The sequence below is a fragment of the Cervus canadensis genome, chromosome 24 (assembly GCF_019320065.1).
Source record: "Cervus canadensis isolate Bull #8, Minnesota chromosome 24, ASM1932006v1, whole genome shotgun sequence".
NCBI lineage: Eukaryota > Metazoa > Chordata > Mammalia > Artiodactyla > Cervidae > Cervus > Cervus canadensis.
Window position 1 is genome coordinate 18,901,502 of NC_057409.1, and position 19,755 is coordinate 18,921,256.

A 19,755-nucleotide genomic window follows, 5' to 3' on the forward strand; every position below is an offset into this window, starting at 1 on the left:
TTTCATACTTATCTCACAGTATTGTTACCAAGGTTATATTTTCTACTATTTTTTAGGTGAAGAAACAAGCTCAAAAACATTATGAGATTTTTCCAAGATGACCCAACTAGAAAGCAGTAAAAGAATGAAACTAGACCTTCTACCTTCAAAACAACACTATTTTCTCTGCATCAATATCCCGTCCAGTTTTCATTTTAAAAAAAAGAGAGAGAGAGAAAATCTAAAAGAATAAAAACAGATGTCCATTGCATTGATTGGTTAGTAGAGGGCCTCAGCTGACCATTTCATTGACAATGAATCTCATTTTGTTTATGGATTTCTGCTTGTTTTAAGCCTTGATAGCTCAGTTGGTAAAGAATGCACCTGCAATGCAGGAGACCCCAGTTAGATTCCTGGTCTGGAAGATCCTCTGGACACGGGCTAGGCTACACTCCAGCATTCTTGGGCTTCCCTTGCGGCTCAGCTGGTAGAGAGTCTGCCCACAATGCGGGAGACCTGGGTTTGATCCCTGGGTTGGGAAGATCTCCTGGACAGGGGAAAGGCTACCCACTCCAGTCCAGGATTCTGGCCTGGAGAATTCCGTGTACTGTATAGACCATGGGATCTCAGAGTCAGACACAACTGAGCGAGCATAAAATTTAAGCCTTAGTTGTTCATATATATCATATGCATAACTTATACAAAAAGACTCATAAGGAATAATGAGAATATATTTCACCAAGAGCTTATTATCAGTTGAGAGATTCTTTGATTCCACATTCCCAAATGAGTTTGTGCTGATATGAGAACTCAATTTGCTAGGCCAATATATAAAGTGGTAAAAAAGATAATAAACAGGATATAGTAGATGAGGAAGGTAAAAACTGATACAAGATTTTAGCACCATGAAGCTTCTTTCTTTATAAATAAACCTGACCCAAAAAAAGAAAAGAAAAGAAACTAGGGAGTAACATTTAAAGGAGTTATTTGCTTCCTGAAATTTATTTTACTGCAAATCAGTACATAAAAGTTGCTAGCCAAATTATATTATATATTAAAGATAAATTGTGCTAATTGCATAAATTAATCTTAAATTTTATCAATAAATAATAAAGAATACATTAAATTAGGCATGAGGATATCCAAGAAATGGTTTTATTTGTGTGAGCATGGAGAAGGTATTCCAGAGATGTTGGGTCTAAGACCTGAATAATGACAGACGTGATGCCTGATAAGAACAAAAGGGGTGGGAATAGGAGGGTGACAGATGCATGTAGGTAAAAGGAAAAATTGACAGACATGTACGATTTTGTGTCATCTTGGCCTGCTGTGCTTGTTGATCAAGCATCTCCCCGCTTTGCAGCCTCCCAACTGGTCTCCAGTACTTAACTAGGAGGAAATTGACCCATAAACAATGCATGCTTCCAGGGCATGGCAATCACTATCCTTGGGGTAGGGAGAAGACAAATGGTTCCTCAGTTTTCAAACCAAACTGCATAGTTAGCTGGCTGGTATGTCTGAGGAGCAAAAATTTGACTCATCCCATAAAATAAATGTCTCTCATTTAATATTTTTTACATTTTTGCATTAAGATAATGCTTCTTAGTCTTTTCTGAGTAACAAAGTATATCTGTTAGGAAAAATTTAGAAAACACAGGTCAACACAGAAGAAAATAAGTTGCTTATAATCCCATTACCTATATATAACCACTATTAACATTTTTATTTTTAGGTATCGTCTCTTTAGAAAGTAATAGCACCCTCTGCCCAATGTAGCAAGCTGAAAATGTCCTTGTTTCCACTCTTGAGACAACAAGAGCGGAAAAGCAAGTTGGGAAAACAAGCAGGGAAACAGCAAGTTTATGAATTTCTTTGAATCCATCAGAGATCTAGAGCCCTGGGTAACTAACTAGCCTAAAATCTAGGGAGAGTCAGGTGCTTCAGAAAGAAATGGGGAGAAAGCTCTTGTTTACCTGAGGCAGACACACCAGACACTAGTAGAAAAAATCCAGCTGAAATAATTAAGGCATTGGTGGAAGTCAAGTGGGTCTGGCAAACGAGTAAACTACCTCAAGAACTGTAGCTGTGCTGAGAGTTTTCACCCTCTTATGGGCTTTTCTCTATGGATCCCACAAAAATGTTTGCTGAGAGTCCTGGAAAGATGTCCCTGTGGTACCAGCCTGGGGGAAAGGAACAACAGATGTCTACAAAAAAGGTGCAAAACCACCACATATGACTCCAAGAATGAAACCCTTAATATTGGGAGGAAAAAGAAGGAGGACAAGCCTACCATCACCTTAGGCCCTATTATAATCCTTTGCAGCTGGAGAATTTGAGCAGAAAAACATTTCTGCCCCTAAGGATGGAGCAGGAATACCATGAGAATATCATGAGAATACCATGATGGGCTCAGAACTACACCTGGGGGAGGGAGCAATGAGCCAGGAGACCCAGGTTCACACTGCTTGCCTGAGGCTGAGGCTTAATCAGAAGTGAAAGAATGCCCCCTACCCCTCCCTATACCCCCAGAATGACAAATGTAGAGTAACAAGAATATGGAGCATGGCTTGAGTAATTGCAAGAGCAAAGAGGCAAATCAGTGCGAGGACAGAAATATAAAGATGAAAGTGCAACAGACATTGAGTAAAGCCATCTGGTAAACCAGCCCTCACCCTACACACTAGGCATCATCACAAGCATTTGAAGACAATGGGTTCCCCAGCAAGGAGGGTGGCTGAGGAAGGGGCAGACTCTGCAGGACAGGACCCCTCCTCTGTCTTCACCTGACAAGTTCCCTCATGGAACCTGGAGGCATATAAGAACCTGGCCTCTAAGGCAGTGTGAAGATACTTTAACGAAACATAAGGATAAAAACCCATTTTATGTAAAGTTTCATTATTTACCACTGGAGCTCAGGGCCCCCATTGGTACACTTTTCCCAGGTACGACAGATGGCGCCAGTGTACCTGGGTGGAAGGCAGACTGACCGAGCATCATTCAGCATGTTAGAGGTAGAGGGAAAGATCTCCCAACTTCTGATCGCTTGATCCTTGCTTTGTAATTTTTCTGCAAAGCCATTCACTCTCCCAGAATTCACCTCACCTTTTTTCTCTTAAAAATTTTTTTTTTTATTTTACGGTATAGTTGATCAACAATGTCATGTTAGTTTCAGGTATACAGCAAAGTGATCCAGTTGTGCATATACAAGTACATATATATATATATATATATATAGGTATTTTTCAAATTCTTTCCCCATTTTGATTGTTACATAATACTGAGCAGAATTCCTTGTGCTGTATCATAGGTCCTTGTTGGTTATCCATTTTAAACAGAGCAGTATGGACATGTCAATCCCAAACTCCCTAACTTATTTTCAATACAAATAGAATGCAAGTTTTTTTTTTTTTTTAAACGATCTTTTCAAAGAGAAGATTTGAAAAATCCAACAAAGGCCAATATTTTCCACGTAACATGTGAAACAACTATAAAATGGTTAACTATAAAACAGTGTACAAAATCTAACAAAAGCAGAGGTAATAAATGACAACAAGTACCCATTTGTTGAACTTTTGGTATAGAAGTTTTAGTTACTCTGCATAAATAAAAAATTTATAATTTCATAAATACACAATTATGTTTCACTGTATTTCCTCTATATATCAATATCAAGCCTTCACATTTTTTCTGATTTGGTGCATATCATGTGGTAATTACTTCACAGATATGGGGGTTTTGTTACTCACTGCCAGAAACCACTGTAGTTATTCCATATGTATATGTTTTTCTAATACTTGAAAGTTTGAAAGAATTAAACATTCAAAGTACACTTAACTCTGATAGAAGAAATACAACATTCCAGAAGGTAAGAAAAGAATCTCTTCCTTATAAGAATGAGCAATTCAAAACCACACTTCCTGAACTGACTTATAAATTTAGTGCAATACTAATTATAATTCCAGCAAAGTTTCTCATAGATATCTGTTATGGACAGAGTGTAGATGTCCTCTCTAAATTTATATGTTGAAGCCTCAACCCCCAATCTGACTATCTGGAGATATGAGCCTTTGTGCAGGTCATTAAGGTTACATGAGGTTATAAGAGTTGGGCTTTGATCCAACAGAACTGGTGTCCTTACAAGAAGAGATAAGAGTTTGCTATCTCTCTCTCTTTCTCTCTCCATCCCATGTAAGAATACAATAGGTCGGCACCTTGACCTGGACTTTCTAGTCTCCAGAACTGTGATAAATAAATTTCGGTTGTTTAAATCATACAGTTTTTGATATTTTGCTATGGAAGCCTAAGGTGATTAATACAATGTTAATAGCTAACTCTAAAAACTTGTATGGGAAGCAAAGGAACTAGAATAGAATAGCCAAAGCACTTTTGATAAAGAAAAGCAGTGTTAAATAATGCACACTATACTTATTATTTTAAGACTTATTATGACTTACAGTAATCAAAACTGTATAGTACTGACAAAAGGATAGACACAGAAAGCACAAAAATAGATGTATACAAATATGATCAACTGTTGACAGAAGTACAAATGTGGCTCAATCAAATATGCTGTATTGGAACATTAGACATCACTGAAAAATTAACATTAACCAACAGCTTATTCTTTACACAAAATTAACTCAAAATAGGGTTAAAGATCTAAACGTAAAATGTATAACTCTAAAATCTTAAGAAAAAATAGAAAAACTGGCCTAGAGAAACAGTTTTTAGACACAGCTCCAATATCACGGTTCATCAAATTTAAAAAATTGATTAATTGTACTTCATCAAAATGAAAAACTTTATTTCTGTAAAAGATTCTGTTACAGGAACAAAATATAACCTATAAACTGGGATAAAATACTCCTTAATCTGACATCTGACAAAGTATTATATCCAAAATGTGCACATGTGTTTACACAACAATGTTCCCAACAATGGAATTCAACAATGTTTTAATAAAAAACAAACCAACAAACAAGAATGGGCAAAAAGTTTGAACAGACACTTCATTAAAGGGGTGTGGATGGCAATGTAGCACAAAATAGATGTTTAACACCATTTTATCAGTTAAATGCAAAGTAACTGTTGATACACCATTACATGGGCTTCCCAGGTAGTGCTTCCCAGGGCTTCCCAGTAGTAAAGAACCTACATGCAAATGCAGGAGACATAAGAGACGTGGGTTCAGTCCTGGGTCAGGAAGATCCCCTGGAGGAAGGCATGGCCACACACTCCAGTATTCTTGCCTGGCAATTCCCATGGACAGAGGATCCTGGCAGGCTACAGTCCATAGGGCTGCAAAAGAGTCAGACATAACTGAAGCGACTTAGCATGCATGCACATGGAAGTTTATAAGACTTACTGGAAACTCTAAGGATGTATAAAGGAATCTTTTAAAGGCTCATTAAAAATAAAATTATATTTGCTTTTCATGACCTAGCACTTTCACAAGCACCACCATGGCTTTCTCAAATGGCAAAATTTAGAATAATTCTATTCTTGGCCTGACTGTACACCTAACTCATTCTGAAATTTTAAGCAAGTCATCTTTTCCTTAGACTTGTTTTCTGTTCTATAAAACAGGGTGTTCGGTAAAAAGCTTTTCAAAAGCTGCTATAGACTTAGCAGAAATTCTTATAGACTGAGCACATTAGAATCACATCAGAAACTTCTATAAAATGTTGCTTCCTGGAAAGGCATCATCTCCAAAGATTCTAACTTAATTGATCTTTGTGGAGTTTAAGCATCGATTTATAGTTAGGACTGAGGCTCACGGACCCAAAGCTCATGGTTCAACCATGTTCAAAAGCAGTCTTCTATGGATGTGTTACAGTGTCTGGCTCTTTACTATTAAAAGTTGGTTGTGGATCACATTTAGTTGATCATACTGAGATGTGTCCTGTTGAGTTGATTAATATCACCAATGCAGCTGCAGACACTGAGAGGTTGCACAGACAAGAGTGGGCAAAGTTGGGCTCTGTGGGGGCGTCATCCCATTTTACCGCTTCTGACTACACTGACCTCGGCCATCTCCAAACTCCTTAAGCTGCTAAATAACCCTCACCCTTCACTTGTTTGCCTTCTACTCTTACATCCTTAAAGGTAAGTAGATTGCTTGCTTACACCAACATAGATGGATATTGGTCACCTTCATGCATTCAGGAACTGCTGAACCTGCACAATATCCTTTCAAGTTCTATGACTACCATCAAGCCAATTTTGAATCTGAAATGTCAGAACCCTCACAATTAGCTACTGAGCCTTGTTTCAGAAATATGAACCAAACCCACTCATTTCTGACTATGTTTTGAGACCAGTTAAAAGAACAGCACCTGGAGCCCTCCCACACCATCAGGAGCTCAGATTCTGATGGCCATCATCCAGTACCATACGCCTAATTGCACCTCCCTTTTCCTGCTCTCATAGTTGACAGATGCTTACACTTTGGAGAGCATTGCCACAGGCACAAGAATCAAGAACACTGGCAAAGCTAAGAAACTGGAAAGGAAGGTTTCAGCCAAACTAATTTTCTTGAGGTTTCCATGATGTCACACCTTTCATTTGCTTTTTTGAAACATAAACTTCCCAACTATTTATTTTAATGTGATGCACAAAAAATTACAAATATCTTCCATTAATTCTTTCAGAACTTCATTGCTTAGTTTTTGCTTTTGTTTTTTAAACAGGTGCAGTGATCGCTGCAATTGCAAAGCACAAGAATGTTCTTCATTTTGCAAATTAAGATTCTGAGTCTCAGGAATCAAGAGATTTCTAGGACTTTGAATGCACATAGATATTTTCTTTGTCTTTGAACAAGTACTATGGCCTAATGTGCAACATAAAAATTACACACCGAACTACTTCTCTACAACAGTGATTTTTTTCCTGATACTTTAACTTTTTCTTTTACTTTATTTTTAAATGGAGAAATGCATATTGTGTTTGTCACATATCTTGGAATAAAAACCTCAGTGCTAGTAATCAGTATAGTCATAACAGATAGTGATGTAGACAGGAAGAGACTCAGGAGAGTGGGAGATGGATACCTTGGCTTTTGTACCCAACCCAGGATGCAGTGTTCTATAAATGTTCATTAGATCCTATTGGTTTATTATCTTGTTGTGTCATTCTATATCCTTGATGATTTTCTGTCTAGTTGTTTTATCAGTTGTTGAGAAAAATGCTTAAAATGTGCAACTATAACTGTAAATTTGTCAATTTCTCCTGTCTGTTTTACAAGTTTGTTGCTTTACATATTTTGCAGCTCTGTTGTTTTGCACAGGCATTTAAAGTGCCTATGTCTTTTTAATAGATTGACTTCTTTTTTTTAAGAAATAAATATAAATTGCTTTCTTTCACTCCTTTTGTAGCTTTTTCAAAAATGTGTTTACTTTTTAATTAGAGGATGATTGCTTTATAGAATTTTGTGGTTTTTCTGTCAAACCTCAACATGAATCAGCCATAGGTATACATACAACCCCTACTTCTTGAATCTCCCTCCCATCTCCCTCCCCAACCCCTCCCCCAGGTTGATACAGAGCCCCTGTTTGAGTTTCCTGAGACGTACAGCAAATTCCTGTTGGCTATCTATCTAATTTACATACGATGGTGTAAGTTTCCATGTTACTCTCTCCAGACATCTCACCCTCTCTTCCCCTTTCCCTGTGTCCATAAGTTTGTTTTCTAAGTCTGTTTCTCTACTGTTGCCCTGTCAATAAATTCTTCAGTACTATCTTTCTTGATTCTGATATATGCATTAGTATATGATATTTATCCTTCTATTTTTGACTCACTTCACTCATATAATAGGTTCATCCACCTCATTAGAACTGACTCAAGTGTCTTCCTTTTTATAGCTAAGTAGTATCCCATTGTGTATATGCACCACAACCTCTTTATCCATTCATCTGTCAATGAACATTTCAGTTGCGCCCTTATTCTAGCTATTGTAAACAGTGCTGCAATGAACAATGGGATACATGTGTCTTTTTCAACCCTGGTTTCCTCAGGGTATATGCCTAGGAGTGGGATTGCTGGGTCGTGTGGTGGTTTTATTCCCAGTTCTTTAAGGAATCTCCATACAATCTTCCGTTGTGGCTGTACCAATTTACATTTCCACCAACAGGGCAAGGGCGGTCCCTTTTTTTCACACCCTCTCCAGTATTTATTGTTTGTAGACTTTTTGATGATGGCCATTCTGACCTGTGTGAAGTGATATCTCATTGTAGTTTTTTTATTTTCATTTCTCTAATACTGAGCGATGTTGAGCATCTTTTCATGTGTTTGTTAGCCATCTGTATTTCTTTGGAGAAATGTCTGTTTAGGTCTTTTCCCCACCTTTTCATTGGCTTATTTGTTTTCCTGGTATTGAGTTGCATGAGTTGCTTGTATATTTTCGAAATTAATCCTTTGTTAATTGTTTCATTTGCTATTATGTTCTCCCATTCTGAGGGCTGTCTTTTCACCTTGTTTATAGTTGCCTTTGCTGTGCAAAAACTTTTAAGTTTAATCAGATCCCACTTGTTTACTTTTGCTTTTTTTTTTTTTTTACTTTGGTTTTTATTTCCATTACTGTAGGAGGTGGGTCATAGAGGATCTTGCTTTATGTCTTTGAGTGTTCTGCCTATGTTTTCCTCTAAGAGTTTTATAGTTTCTGGTCTTACATTTAGGTCTTTAATCCATTTTGAGTTTATCTTTGTATATGGTGTTAGGAAGTGTTCTAATTTCATTCTCTTACATGTAGCTGTATAGTTTAGAAAGACTTCTTTATCACTGAGTAATCTCCCCCTCTGTCTCTAGTACTTTTCTTTGCTCTGAGATCTACTGTATCTGATATTAATACAGCCACTCATGCTTTCTTTTGAATAATATTACCATGATACACATTTTCCCAACTTTCTTATATAGCTATATTTGAAATTAATTTCCTATATACAGCATATGATTGAATGTTTTTAATCCATCCTGCCAATTTTTGTCTTTTAATTGGTATTTAGATCATTCAAATTTCATGTAATCATTGATATGTGCATGCATGCATGCTAAGTCGCATGAGTCATGTCAGACTCTCTGACCCCATCAACTGCAGCCCACCAGTTCCTCTGTCCATGGAATTCTCCAGGCAAGAACACTGGAGTGGGCTGCTGTGCCCTCCTTCAGGGGATCGCCCTGACCCAGGGATCCAACCTGGGTCTCCGGCATTGGCAGGCATATTCTGTCCACTAGCACCACCTGGGAAGCCCAATCATTGATATATTAGAGCTTAAAACTATTCTTTTGTATTTTTTAAAATTTGTTTTCTCTGTTTCTATTCTCTTTCTCTCTGCCTTACTGTGGGTTACTTCATATTATTTATTTCAATTTTATTTACCCATAGTATTTTGAGCATGTTTATTTGTGTGGCTTTTTCTTAGTGATTTCTTTACATATTGCATTAAATACACATCACTTATTAAAGTCTTCTGTGGTATTAATTTGGGCTTCCCTGGTGACTCAGATGATAATGAATCTGCCTACAATGCAAGAGACCCAAGTTCAACCCCGGGGTCAGGAAGATGCCGTGGAAAACAGAATGGCGACCTACCAGTTTGAACAAAGTGTAGAAAACTTATGACTCTTGTGTCCCTTTATTTTCTCCCCTTTATAATACTTATTTTATACTTACTTATTTTACAATAGTCTTAAGTGTTTCCCTACATATATTTAGAAATGCATCATTCATTGTTATAATTTTTGCTTTATTGTCAAATATTATTTAGAAAACTCAAGAGGAGAAAGGAAACCTATTGTTTTTTATCATGCTACTGCTTACTGTGTTTTGTATTGGATTTTTTTCCTGATATTCCAAGATACCTTCCTTATAGTTTCTTTTCTATTTGGAGAACCTCTTTGGGCTTCCCTGGTAGCTCAGTTGGTAAAGAATCTACCCCAGTGCAGGAGACCCAGGTTCAATCCTTGGGTTGGGAAGATCACCTAGAGAAGGAAGCGGCAACTCACTCCAGTATTCTTGCCTGGAAAATCCTATGGACAGAGGAGCCAGGTGGGCTACCATCCATGGGGTTGCAAGAGTTGGACATGATTTAGTGACTAAACCACCACCACCAGCACTGATGACCAATTTTCTTAGTCTTCCCTCATCTAAGGATGTCTTGATTTCACCTTCATTTCTGAAGAATATTTTTACTAGACACAAGATTTTGTGTTGATAGATCTTTTCCTCAGCAGTTTTAAAATGTTGTTGCACTTACTTCTTGCCTCCGTGGTTTCTGACAAGAAATTTGCTATTGATTTTTACCGTTTTTCCTTATGGGTGAGCTTCCTGGGTGTCTCTGGTAAAGAATTCACTTGCCAATGCAAGAGATGCAGGTTTGATTCCTGGTCCAGGAAGATCCCCTGGAGAAGGGACCAGCTACCCACTCCAGTATTCTTGCCTGGAAAATCCCATGGACAGAGAAGCCTGGCAAACTACAGTTTGGGTCGCAAACAGTCAGACACAACTTAGTGACTGAACAATAACAACAACCCTTAAGGGTAAGGTGATGTTTCTCCACAATTGCTTTAATATTTTGCCTTTGTCTTTAATTTTGAGACGTTTGACTATGATATGTCTCTATTAGATTTATTTGTGTTTATTACATTGGGATTTTGCTCCACTTCTTGAACTTATAGCTTGAAGTCGTCTGCCAAATTTGGGGATATTTTTTTCAACTGTTTTTCTTCACATGTTCTTGGGACTCTGTTTTTTTCCTTTCTTTTCTTAGAACATATTCTCTCTTTTGTTCAGATTGGATAATTTACATTGCTCAATATTCCAGTTTACTGATTTTCTCTTCTTTTCACTTTACTATGCTGTTAAAATCATTGTTATTGTTACATTTTGATTATTATATTTTCCAATTCTAAAATTTTCAATTTTTTATGTATATGTTCTATTTACCTGTAAGACTTCATTTCTTCTTTTCTTTCTCCTTCTCTCCCTTCTTACCACCTTCCCTCACCTCTCTTTCTTTTTCTATTTCTCCAATTTTTTTCAAGTGTGTTTGTAATCACTTATTGAAGCATTTTTATTATGGCTACTTCAAAGTCTTTGTCAGATAATTGGAGACATCTTTGTTATCGTCCTGATTTTTCAAAAACATTCTGTTTGAAATCTTCTTGTTCTTGGCAAGATGAGTAATTTTCTATTAAGCCTGTACATTTAGGGTACTATCTGGGAGACTAAATCTCATTTCTCCTTATAATGGGCATCTCTCAACAGGGCTCCTGCAGGACGCAGGAGCAAGTGGGAAGTACTGCCTCCTTACTGCCTGGGGGAGGTGAGGGGAGTAAGTTAGGGGCTAGAATTCAGGGTGTCCTCATAACTTCCTTCAACACCTGAGAGGAGGGGTGTCCCCCTTGCTGCTAGGCACAGATTGGGGGTTCAAGATTCTCCACTGAACCTCCATTGATACTGGGAGTGGTGTGAGTGCCTAGGTATCAATTCCCAAGGGGCTTCATTACCTCCAGGCAGTGGGGGAAGCTCTGACTCTCCGCCTTGGCTCCTCTTAAACTCCCCCAGTGCTGAGTGGGAGAGGGACAGGTTCCTGCTATGTGGCAGCAAAGTATAGGCTTCAGGGACACAAAGGCAAGGAGAAGGGGCTGACACATCCTTCTGGAGGTGAAAACAGTAGAACAAATCTAGGGGCCACACTTGGCCTTTGATGGCATGGTTGAGAGAGACCACAGCATATTTTTTATTTGATGTGCTGCCAGACAATTTTCTGTCTGCTGGGCTGTCCCTTTCTTGGTCCTTTGGCTAAAAAGAGGAGGCTTTTTTTTTATCTGCACTCATGGACAGTTCTGGTTTTGTTCAGCTACTTCAGTTCCAAGTCTGCAACATAAAAGACAAAGAAAAACAAACAAAAAAACGGGAACTCACTATCACGCCATTCCTTGAGTTTCAAAGTCTCTAGTTTGTCAACTTTCTTCTGTCCAACTTTTGGTCTTATTATGCTTGTTTTACAATCTCCAGAGCTTTTATCTGTGGCTACCAGGAGGAGGGCCAAATGCATGTCCACCATCTTCCCCTTTGTCTTATGTGCTAAGTCGCTTCAGTCGTGTCTGACTCTTTGCGACTCCCCGTGGACTGCGACCCCCAGGCTTCTCCGTCCATGGGATTCTCCAGGCAGGAATACTGGAGTGGGTTGTCATTTCCTTCTCCAAGGGATCTTCCCCACCCAGAGATGGAACCCGCGTGTCTTCTGTATCCTGCATTGACAGGCGGGTTCTTTACCACTAGCGCCACCTGGGAAGCCAGGAAGTCCCATAGCTTTCTTTTAATTTTTTTTTTAAATTTTAATGAAAATGAAGCAGAATCAAGAGTATCTTCATCTTAACAGTCACTTGCAATCATCAATGTCTTCCTTCTTAAAACCAGTGTCATTTTTTGCTCAAGAGGACACTGAAGCAGACATTTACAGATTGTGTGTGTGTGTGTGTGGGTCTGGGTGCTGGCCTCTGACGGATGACCACTGTCAAAGCTTCTGAAATCTCTGCGCACACAGATGAGGTATGAGTGAGTCACAATTAAGCAAAATGAGTTCGATGCAGAATTCTGAGAATCAAATCTAGTCCAGGTAAAGGCAAAAGCAGCTGGCAGATCAAAGAGCATTGCTCTGAGCGATGAACCATGCCTTGGTAGAAGACAAACAGAACGAAAATTCAGGGAGGCAGTTCAAAGGAATGGTGAGCGGCCAGTGGGGGGTGGGGGGCATGGGCAGGAGTTGAACCTGAATGTGGCAAAGCGGATGAACAACTTCAGGGCTCAGACGGCTTTACCCCAGGGAGAGACGAGGGAAAGGGATTGTGAGGCGGGGAGAGAGAAATTCTGTCGGAGTCACCTCAGCAGGGCGCCAGCAGAGGCAGGGAAAGCTCGTAAGGCGCCTCTGGCTACCGAGACCCGGGCTGCCTTGGAGGAGGGCAGAAGCTGGGTAGACCGCTTGGAGCTTTGGCCAAGCGCACTTGCAAGCTCAGAGGGGACAACTGGGAGGAGACTATTTGACGGCCGCGGGGTTCAACGCTTCCCTGCCAGGGAGGAGCGCGGCTCCGACCGCCCCGCGCCGCGGTGGTCTCTGCCCGCGCGCCTCGCTGCCCGCGCGCGTCCGTCTCGGCGCTCTGGGAACCGGGTCCTAGCACCGCAGACTTCCCGTCCCTCGAGCGCACTTTCCGTCTTGCCTCTCTCGACGCGCCCCCAGACAATGGATGGCAGCTCCCCGCTCTCCGCACCAAGGTAAGACCCGCTTTCGCCTCTGCCCAAGCTGACGCGCATCCAACTCGGTTCTCTGCTCCGAGTCGCTCGCGAACTTGGCCCGGGGGCGCGGGGCTCCCCAGGACACCGAGGACTCGGAACTTACAGGAAGTCCGGCTGCGGGGCTGCGAGGAGCTTCGCGGTCCCTGTCCACTAGCCCACGGGGAGCGCTGCTGGGTGAGCCTGCGCGCCGGAGCCGCACGGGGTGGGCGAGAGCGCGTGTCCGCCTCTAGGGCGGGGGCCCCGGGAAGCCAGGAGCCGGACTTTCTGCGGACCCGGCCCGGAGAGGGTTTGCGCCTTGAGGGGAGAGCGGTTCCAAGGTAGGGATGGAAACAGGAAGGGAGCAGGATTGGGGTAAAGCACCCCTACATCCCGACCCTGCGGACCCCCTAGGCGAGTATCTGCGGTTGCTGGTGGGGAGGTCGAGGTGGGGGCTATTGCCTCTAACTCTCGACCGACCTAGACCGCGCCCGCTGGCGACCTGGACCAAAAGGACCTCAGTCCGCCCCAGTCCCACCCGCCTCAGTTGCCCCCACACCCCCTGCCCGGCTCCTTAGCATCTCAGGCCTCGAGCGTTCCCTGACTACCCCAGCCCTGGGGTCCTCACGCTGGGAGGTGGGGGCGGCCACCGTAGGCGCTGCCCAGGTGGGGAGCAACACGTTTTCCCTGATGTGCGTTCCGTCCTGTCTCCTCGCTTTGATCGTGCTCGCGCTCAGACTCAGTTCTTTGCGCATTTAGGAAACAGATTTTAGTATTTCTACCCGCGTAAACCTCAGGGGTGAATTGAGGCCGTCGCGCTGGTGGGGTTCCGCCAGCCGGGCAGGTGGGCTTTTGCGCTCTCTCTGCTCCGCGCGGAGCGTCCATCCTCCTCCTGGAGGAGAGGAAGCTGCTGTGCGCGGATGCAGGTGTCTCTCTGCCGCCCGCACAGCCCCACCTTTCCGAGGCAGAAGGGGCTTCGTGTGGACTATTCTGTCATCCCTTACTTCCTCATTTTCCCCAAGCAAACACCTAGGCAGCTTCTAGCCGAGTGTCAGGCTCTGGAATAAACATTTTGAACTCTAATTCTTGGAGAGCACCTAAATCCATCTGCACCGGCTAAAGCAGACACGGAGCTGATACTATGTTGCCGAGTAGCCGCGATGGAGGTGGGACTGGAGTCAGGGTGGATGGACACCGCTTTTCAAACGTGTTGAAGGCTGCCATCTAGAGACTTGAAGTGTTAATATTTATATTCTGTAAGGAAATAGAGCTTTTCCAACTCCACAGGCATTTCCTCTTAAACATCCCTTCCCTGGGGGTTAGCAGAGGGCTCTTACAAAGGCTTCTAAGCCTCGCCTGAAGCTGCTCCAGTATCAGTGGAGCCAAACACAGTCAAAGTACCACTAAGTCATTCCTTTCTATCCTAATGCACGAAAAGGACAATAAGAACTGCAGGAAAAATTTTTAAAGCTTAAAAGTATATATTGTCACTTAGTTTGGGTCAAAGTGTGAAGCATTTGAAATCGAACAAACTGGGGATTCACTTTCTACACCATCTGATCTACTACCTAAGGTCTTTAGAATGGAAATGGTGAGCTGTGTGATTCCAACATTCCAATAAAATACAGACGTTTTTGAGAGGAGAGTGCTTGCTCTAAATCCAGTTTTGCTGATCAGTACAGTGGTGCTTGAATCAGGATTATATATCTATTAAACAGCTGAGGCATTTTCTAAAATATTAGAAATACTTTATACCAATAACTCCTTAAAATTATTATTTCTGCACGATTGTAAAATGACCTTTTGAAGAGCAAATGAACTGCCATGAAATTGCTCTGTATCTTGTATTAGCCTGTAAAAATGTTAATATAGAATTAACACCAGCTGCAGCTATAAACCTTTTGAATATTACTGTTTATTTGCCAAGATGCAGCACATTTCCGCAAATCAGTGTGATAATTCAGCTATTTTATGAGCATCCTTATTAATATAAAAATAGTTAAGTTTCACCCCTATTTCATTTACTACAAGAAGTACAATTTCTTCCTGAAGTATTTAATTGGAAGTCATAAATAGTGATATGCAAAAAGTAAACTAAAATTTAAAAACAATGTGTAGAAATTATATTCATTGTACCACTTCTCCACAAAATTTAAATAATTGATGATTGTATACTCTACAAACTTTTCAAGAAAATGGAAATAAAGAGGAAAAATCAAATTGTTATAAATCAAAATTTGTGTTGTCTAAATCTGATATGATTTCAGTATTTAATAAAATTAAGTTAGTGATTATAAATCATTGTTTCTCTTAGGAATTATAAAAGCAATTTGATGCTCCAACAATGGGACAGATAAAACAAAAAGATTTTTTAATATATCAAGTTAGTTAAAGAATATGTGTTTTGTGTGGGCCTTTATATTTTAAAATGTTTAATGAATCAAAGATATAATTGACTGAAATTTTAATCAAACTATTCTGTAGAAATTGATCTTATTTGATTCATACACTGTAGAAATTTTGAAGGATGGTTTTTTTTGAAAGGAATTGTTTATGTTTTTTTGAGTTATTACTCTATATTACCTTACCTCTGTGAAAGCTCCAACTAGTTTTTACTTTGAATATTTTCATCTTTAAATGTGCAATAAATTATGTGGATTACATTACAGTTTTCTTAAAACCACTGTTTATTAAAGCTGGAAGGTGTCTCAAAGAAGGAAGCTAAGCTATGGAACCATGAAATGTTTCCATGTTAGTTGTATAGTAGGCCCAAAACCTGTTTTCTGATTAGTAATCCAGTTCAAGGGAAAAAACAAACACACAAAATCTAAAAAACAAACAAACAAACATGTTTCTTTTTTTTTAGATCTAAAAGTTTAGGAAGAGATTCTTTCATCATGTCTTTTACAAAAGGTTTATTTGATTTGCCAAGGCCACATAACTAGGGTTTATGAAAACAGAATAGAATCCCAGACTGACAAAATGTGTTGTATTGCCGTAGCACATTATACTACAATGCAGCAGTTACCTCTCACAGAAGGAAAGTTGATCTGACTTATATTGGTAATACTTTGGCCGCCTGATGTGAAGAACTGACTCATTTGAAAAGACCCCATGCTGGGAAAGCTTCAAAGTGGGAGGAGAAGGGGATGACAGAGAATGAGATGGTTGGATGGCATCACCGACTCAATGGACATGAGTTTGAGTAAACTCCGGGAGTTGGTGATGGACAGGGAGGCCTGGTGTGCTATAGTCCATGAGGTCACAAAGAGTCGGACATGACTGAATGACTGAACTGATTGTGTGGATGGTAAAGTTGAAAGTGAAAGTCGCTCAGTTGTGTCTGACTCTTTGCAACCCCATGGACTGTATTGCCTGCCAGGCTCCTCCATCCATGGAATTCTCCAGGTAAGAGTACTGGTGTGGGTAGCTGGTCCCTTCTCCAGGGGATCTTCCTAGCCCAGGGGAAGGGGATCTCAACCCAGGAATCGAACCCAGGTCTCCCGCATTTCAAGTGAATTCTTTACTATCTGAGCCACCAGGGAAGCCCAAGAATACTGGAGTGGGTAGCCTATCCCTTCTCCATGGGATCTTCCAGACCCAGTGATGGAACCAGGGTCTCCTGCATTGCAGGCAGATTCTTTACCAGCTGAGCTACCAGGGAAGTGTGTGAATGGTAAAGTTGGTATTTTATTGTGTTATCCCATATAGGAGGAGGAAATGGCAAGCCACTCCAGTATTCTTGCCTGGGGAATTCTATGGACAGAGGAGCCTGGTGGGTTACAGTGTGTGGGATCGCAGAGTTGGACACAACTGAGTGACTGAGGACATCCCATATGTTAAATTACTTGATCATCACATCTATGTGAGTTAATTACAACAAATATAATTGCCTCCACTAATTTGTTGAAAAAAAATGAAGTAAAAAAAATTAAATGAAGAAAATAATTAGATTTTAAAATTTATACAATAGTATGTAAGAAAGCTCAGTTATCTACAAGTTCTCCTGACTTGAAATTCAGTTTCTTTTTTTGTATTGATTGAAAATTCACACATTATTTTAAATGGGGGTAGAGGAGAAGAGATCCTGGTGCACGGTTTGGACAAATTCTGATGTCATTAGAACACATGGGGGCAGCCTAAAAGCCAGATCATTGTTTAAAGCCAACAAATGCTGAAAATATCATTTTTGCAAACAGAAATAATTTGTCACCTTGACCATGTCTAAGCTTGAATTTCAAATTTAAGAAAGAAGCCTTGTTTTATTTTCTAAATCACTTGCATTTATAATAATTTTGTTCTTTTTGTTCTGTTTGGCTTACTGAATTCTATTTCAGTAATAATTTATTTTTATTGGACTATAGGTGATTTACAATATTGTGTTAGCTTCGGGTGTACAACAAAGTGATTCAGTTATACATGTACATATGCCCATTCTTTTTCAGATACTTTTCCCATTTAGGTTATTACAGAATATTGAGTTGAGTTCCTGTGCTTATGGTAGGTCCTTGTTGATTATCTATTTATGTATACTAGCATGTGCATAGGGAGAAGGAAATGGCAACCCACTCCAGTATTCTTGCCTAGAGAATCCCGTGGACAGAGGAGCCTAGTGGGCTGCTGTCCACAGGGTCGCACAGAGTCGGACACGACTGAAGCGGCTTAGCATGCATGCATTGGAGAAGGAAATGGCAACCACTCCAGTATTCTTGCCTGGAGAATCCCAGGGACGGGGGAGCCTGGTGGGCTGCCGTCTATGGAGTCGCACAGAGTTGGACACGACTGAAGCGACTTAGCAGCAGCAGCAGCAATGTATGTATGTTAATCCCAGACTCCTAGTGTATCCCTCCCCCCACCCATGGCATACTGAATGAGAAAAACATTAAAGAGAGATGTCTGAAAAAATAGATATTTTAATTTAAATTTCCCATCAGTTTAGTTTGACCAAGCCTAAGTTTAGCCTAGCAATATTTCACTAAAGCCCATCAGAATCAAAATTTTGTCTCCGAGAATGTTAGTTCTAGAGGGGGAAAAAAAAAGGCTATTTTTTAAATGGAGCTAACAACCCAATGCTGTAAATGAAAGTCTTCCATTCAAATTCAAAACAAACAGAGAAATTTAAGAGTACATTTACATTTCTGTTTTTTATTTATCAGAAACTCTTAAAGAAGCCATCACTCTTAACAAATTGGGGATCAGGGACAAATATCAGATTCTGTCTTAAATCTAAACTTGAGATTATTCTCTAGACTGAAATGCATGTTCTTTACAAGACCAGGGCTGATGTGGCCACATCCTCTAATTTACAATTCTCAGGGAAGCACTGCTCAGGAGGTGCTGCTGCTGACAGAGGAAAAAAGACTGGGAATTAGTAAATCTTGATGCTCAGGACTCAGATTCTACGTTGCTGAAGGGTAATAAACATCTGGAAAAGAGGTGGGAACTCTGAAGTCAGTTTCCCACAGAAAAATTATTTTAAAAAGTCTTGAAACCCACCATTTACCCTGCATTTCACACCTTGACCCTTTTAGGGGTCCCTGATCTCCATCCTTTTGGTTCCAGAGGAATCGGGTGGAGACGGAGGTGGGAGGGGGGATCGGGATTGGGAATACATGTAAATCCATGGCTGATTCATATCAATGTATGACAAAACCCACTGGAAAAAAAAAATTAAAATTAAAATTTAAAAAAAAAAAAAAAGAAAAATGTGTATCTGCTGCCAGATAATCAATTTGTAAATGAACTATTAGAGAATGTCTCATTCACAAAGGGTCCATTTGTCTAATATTTATTTGAATGAAGTTTTACTCTAATTAAAGCTTACAACTGAAAAGAATTGTAGGAAGAGGGGGAAAATGGTGTATTTGACATTGGGAGACTACTGGGACATGTGGTGCTTGGTTCTGTTCTGAAATTAATGGCTGTAGCTGTGGAATTGATTGTTTGACTTGTTGATTCTCTACCTCCTCCTGTTTAGAGTAATGCATACTCTACATATACTGATCTGAATCCCTCTCACTTCTAACCTTCTAAAATGCCATGACCTTTATTGTTCATGACCATTATTGGTGGTTTCCCTGGTGGCTCAGATGGTAAAGCGTCTGCCTACAACTCAGGAGACACGGGTTCGATCCCTGGGTCGGGAAGATCCCCTGGAGAAGGAAATGGCAATCCACTCCAGTACTCTTGCCTGGAAGCAGCAAGAAGCAACACTAATCCATTCAAAAAAAGTCCAGCTCAGAGAATCAATTAGTTTGTTGTTAAATCCCTCCAAAAGGCCCACAGAAGGCAGAATAAAAACTTAACTTTTTTGTAAAGACTATAGCATGGTGATTAGGATCCTGGTTCTACCACTTACTACTTTTGTTGTCTTAGTTGTTGAATAGCCCACATAACTCAGACAGGAAATCTCCTTTGTCTGACATTAGCATAGCTATTCCAGCTTTCTTTTGGGTTACCATTTTCCATCTTTTTGCTTATAATCTGTCTCTTCATATTTAAAATTGTTT

The 19,755-nt window shown here is 40.3% G+C and overlaps 1 protein-coding gene across 8 annotated transcripts in view; it reads left to right on the forward strand.

Annotated features, from left to right (window-relative positions):
- The first annotated feature begins 12,674 nt into the window (after positions 1-12,674).
- Positions 12,675-19,755, forward strand: part of LOC122426679 (SPHK1 interactor, AKAP domain containing) — a 193,133-nt gene continuing 186,052 nt past the window's right edge. For 2 of the 8 annotated variants that reach the window (XM_043445774.1, XM_043445775.1), the window contains exon 1: positions 12,676-13,249. In XM_043445774.1, coding sequence (XP_043301709.1) covers positions 12,768-13,249 — 482 coding nt within the window. In that variant the 5' untranslated portion in view covers positions 12,676-12,767. Of the gene's footprint in view, positions 13,250-13,328; positions 13,445-13,473; positions 13,588-17,067; positions 17,112-19,755 lie in introns of those variants that run through there. The other 6 variants (XM_043445776.1, XM_043445777.1, XM_043445780.1 and 3 more) reach the window with 6 other exon arrangements.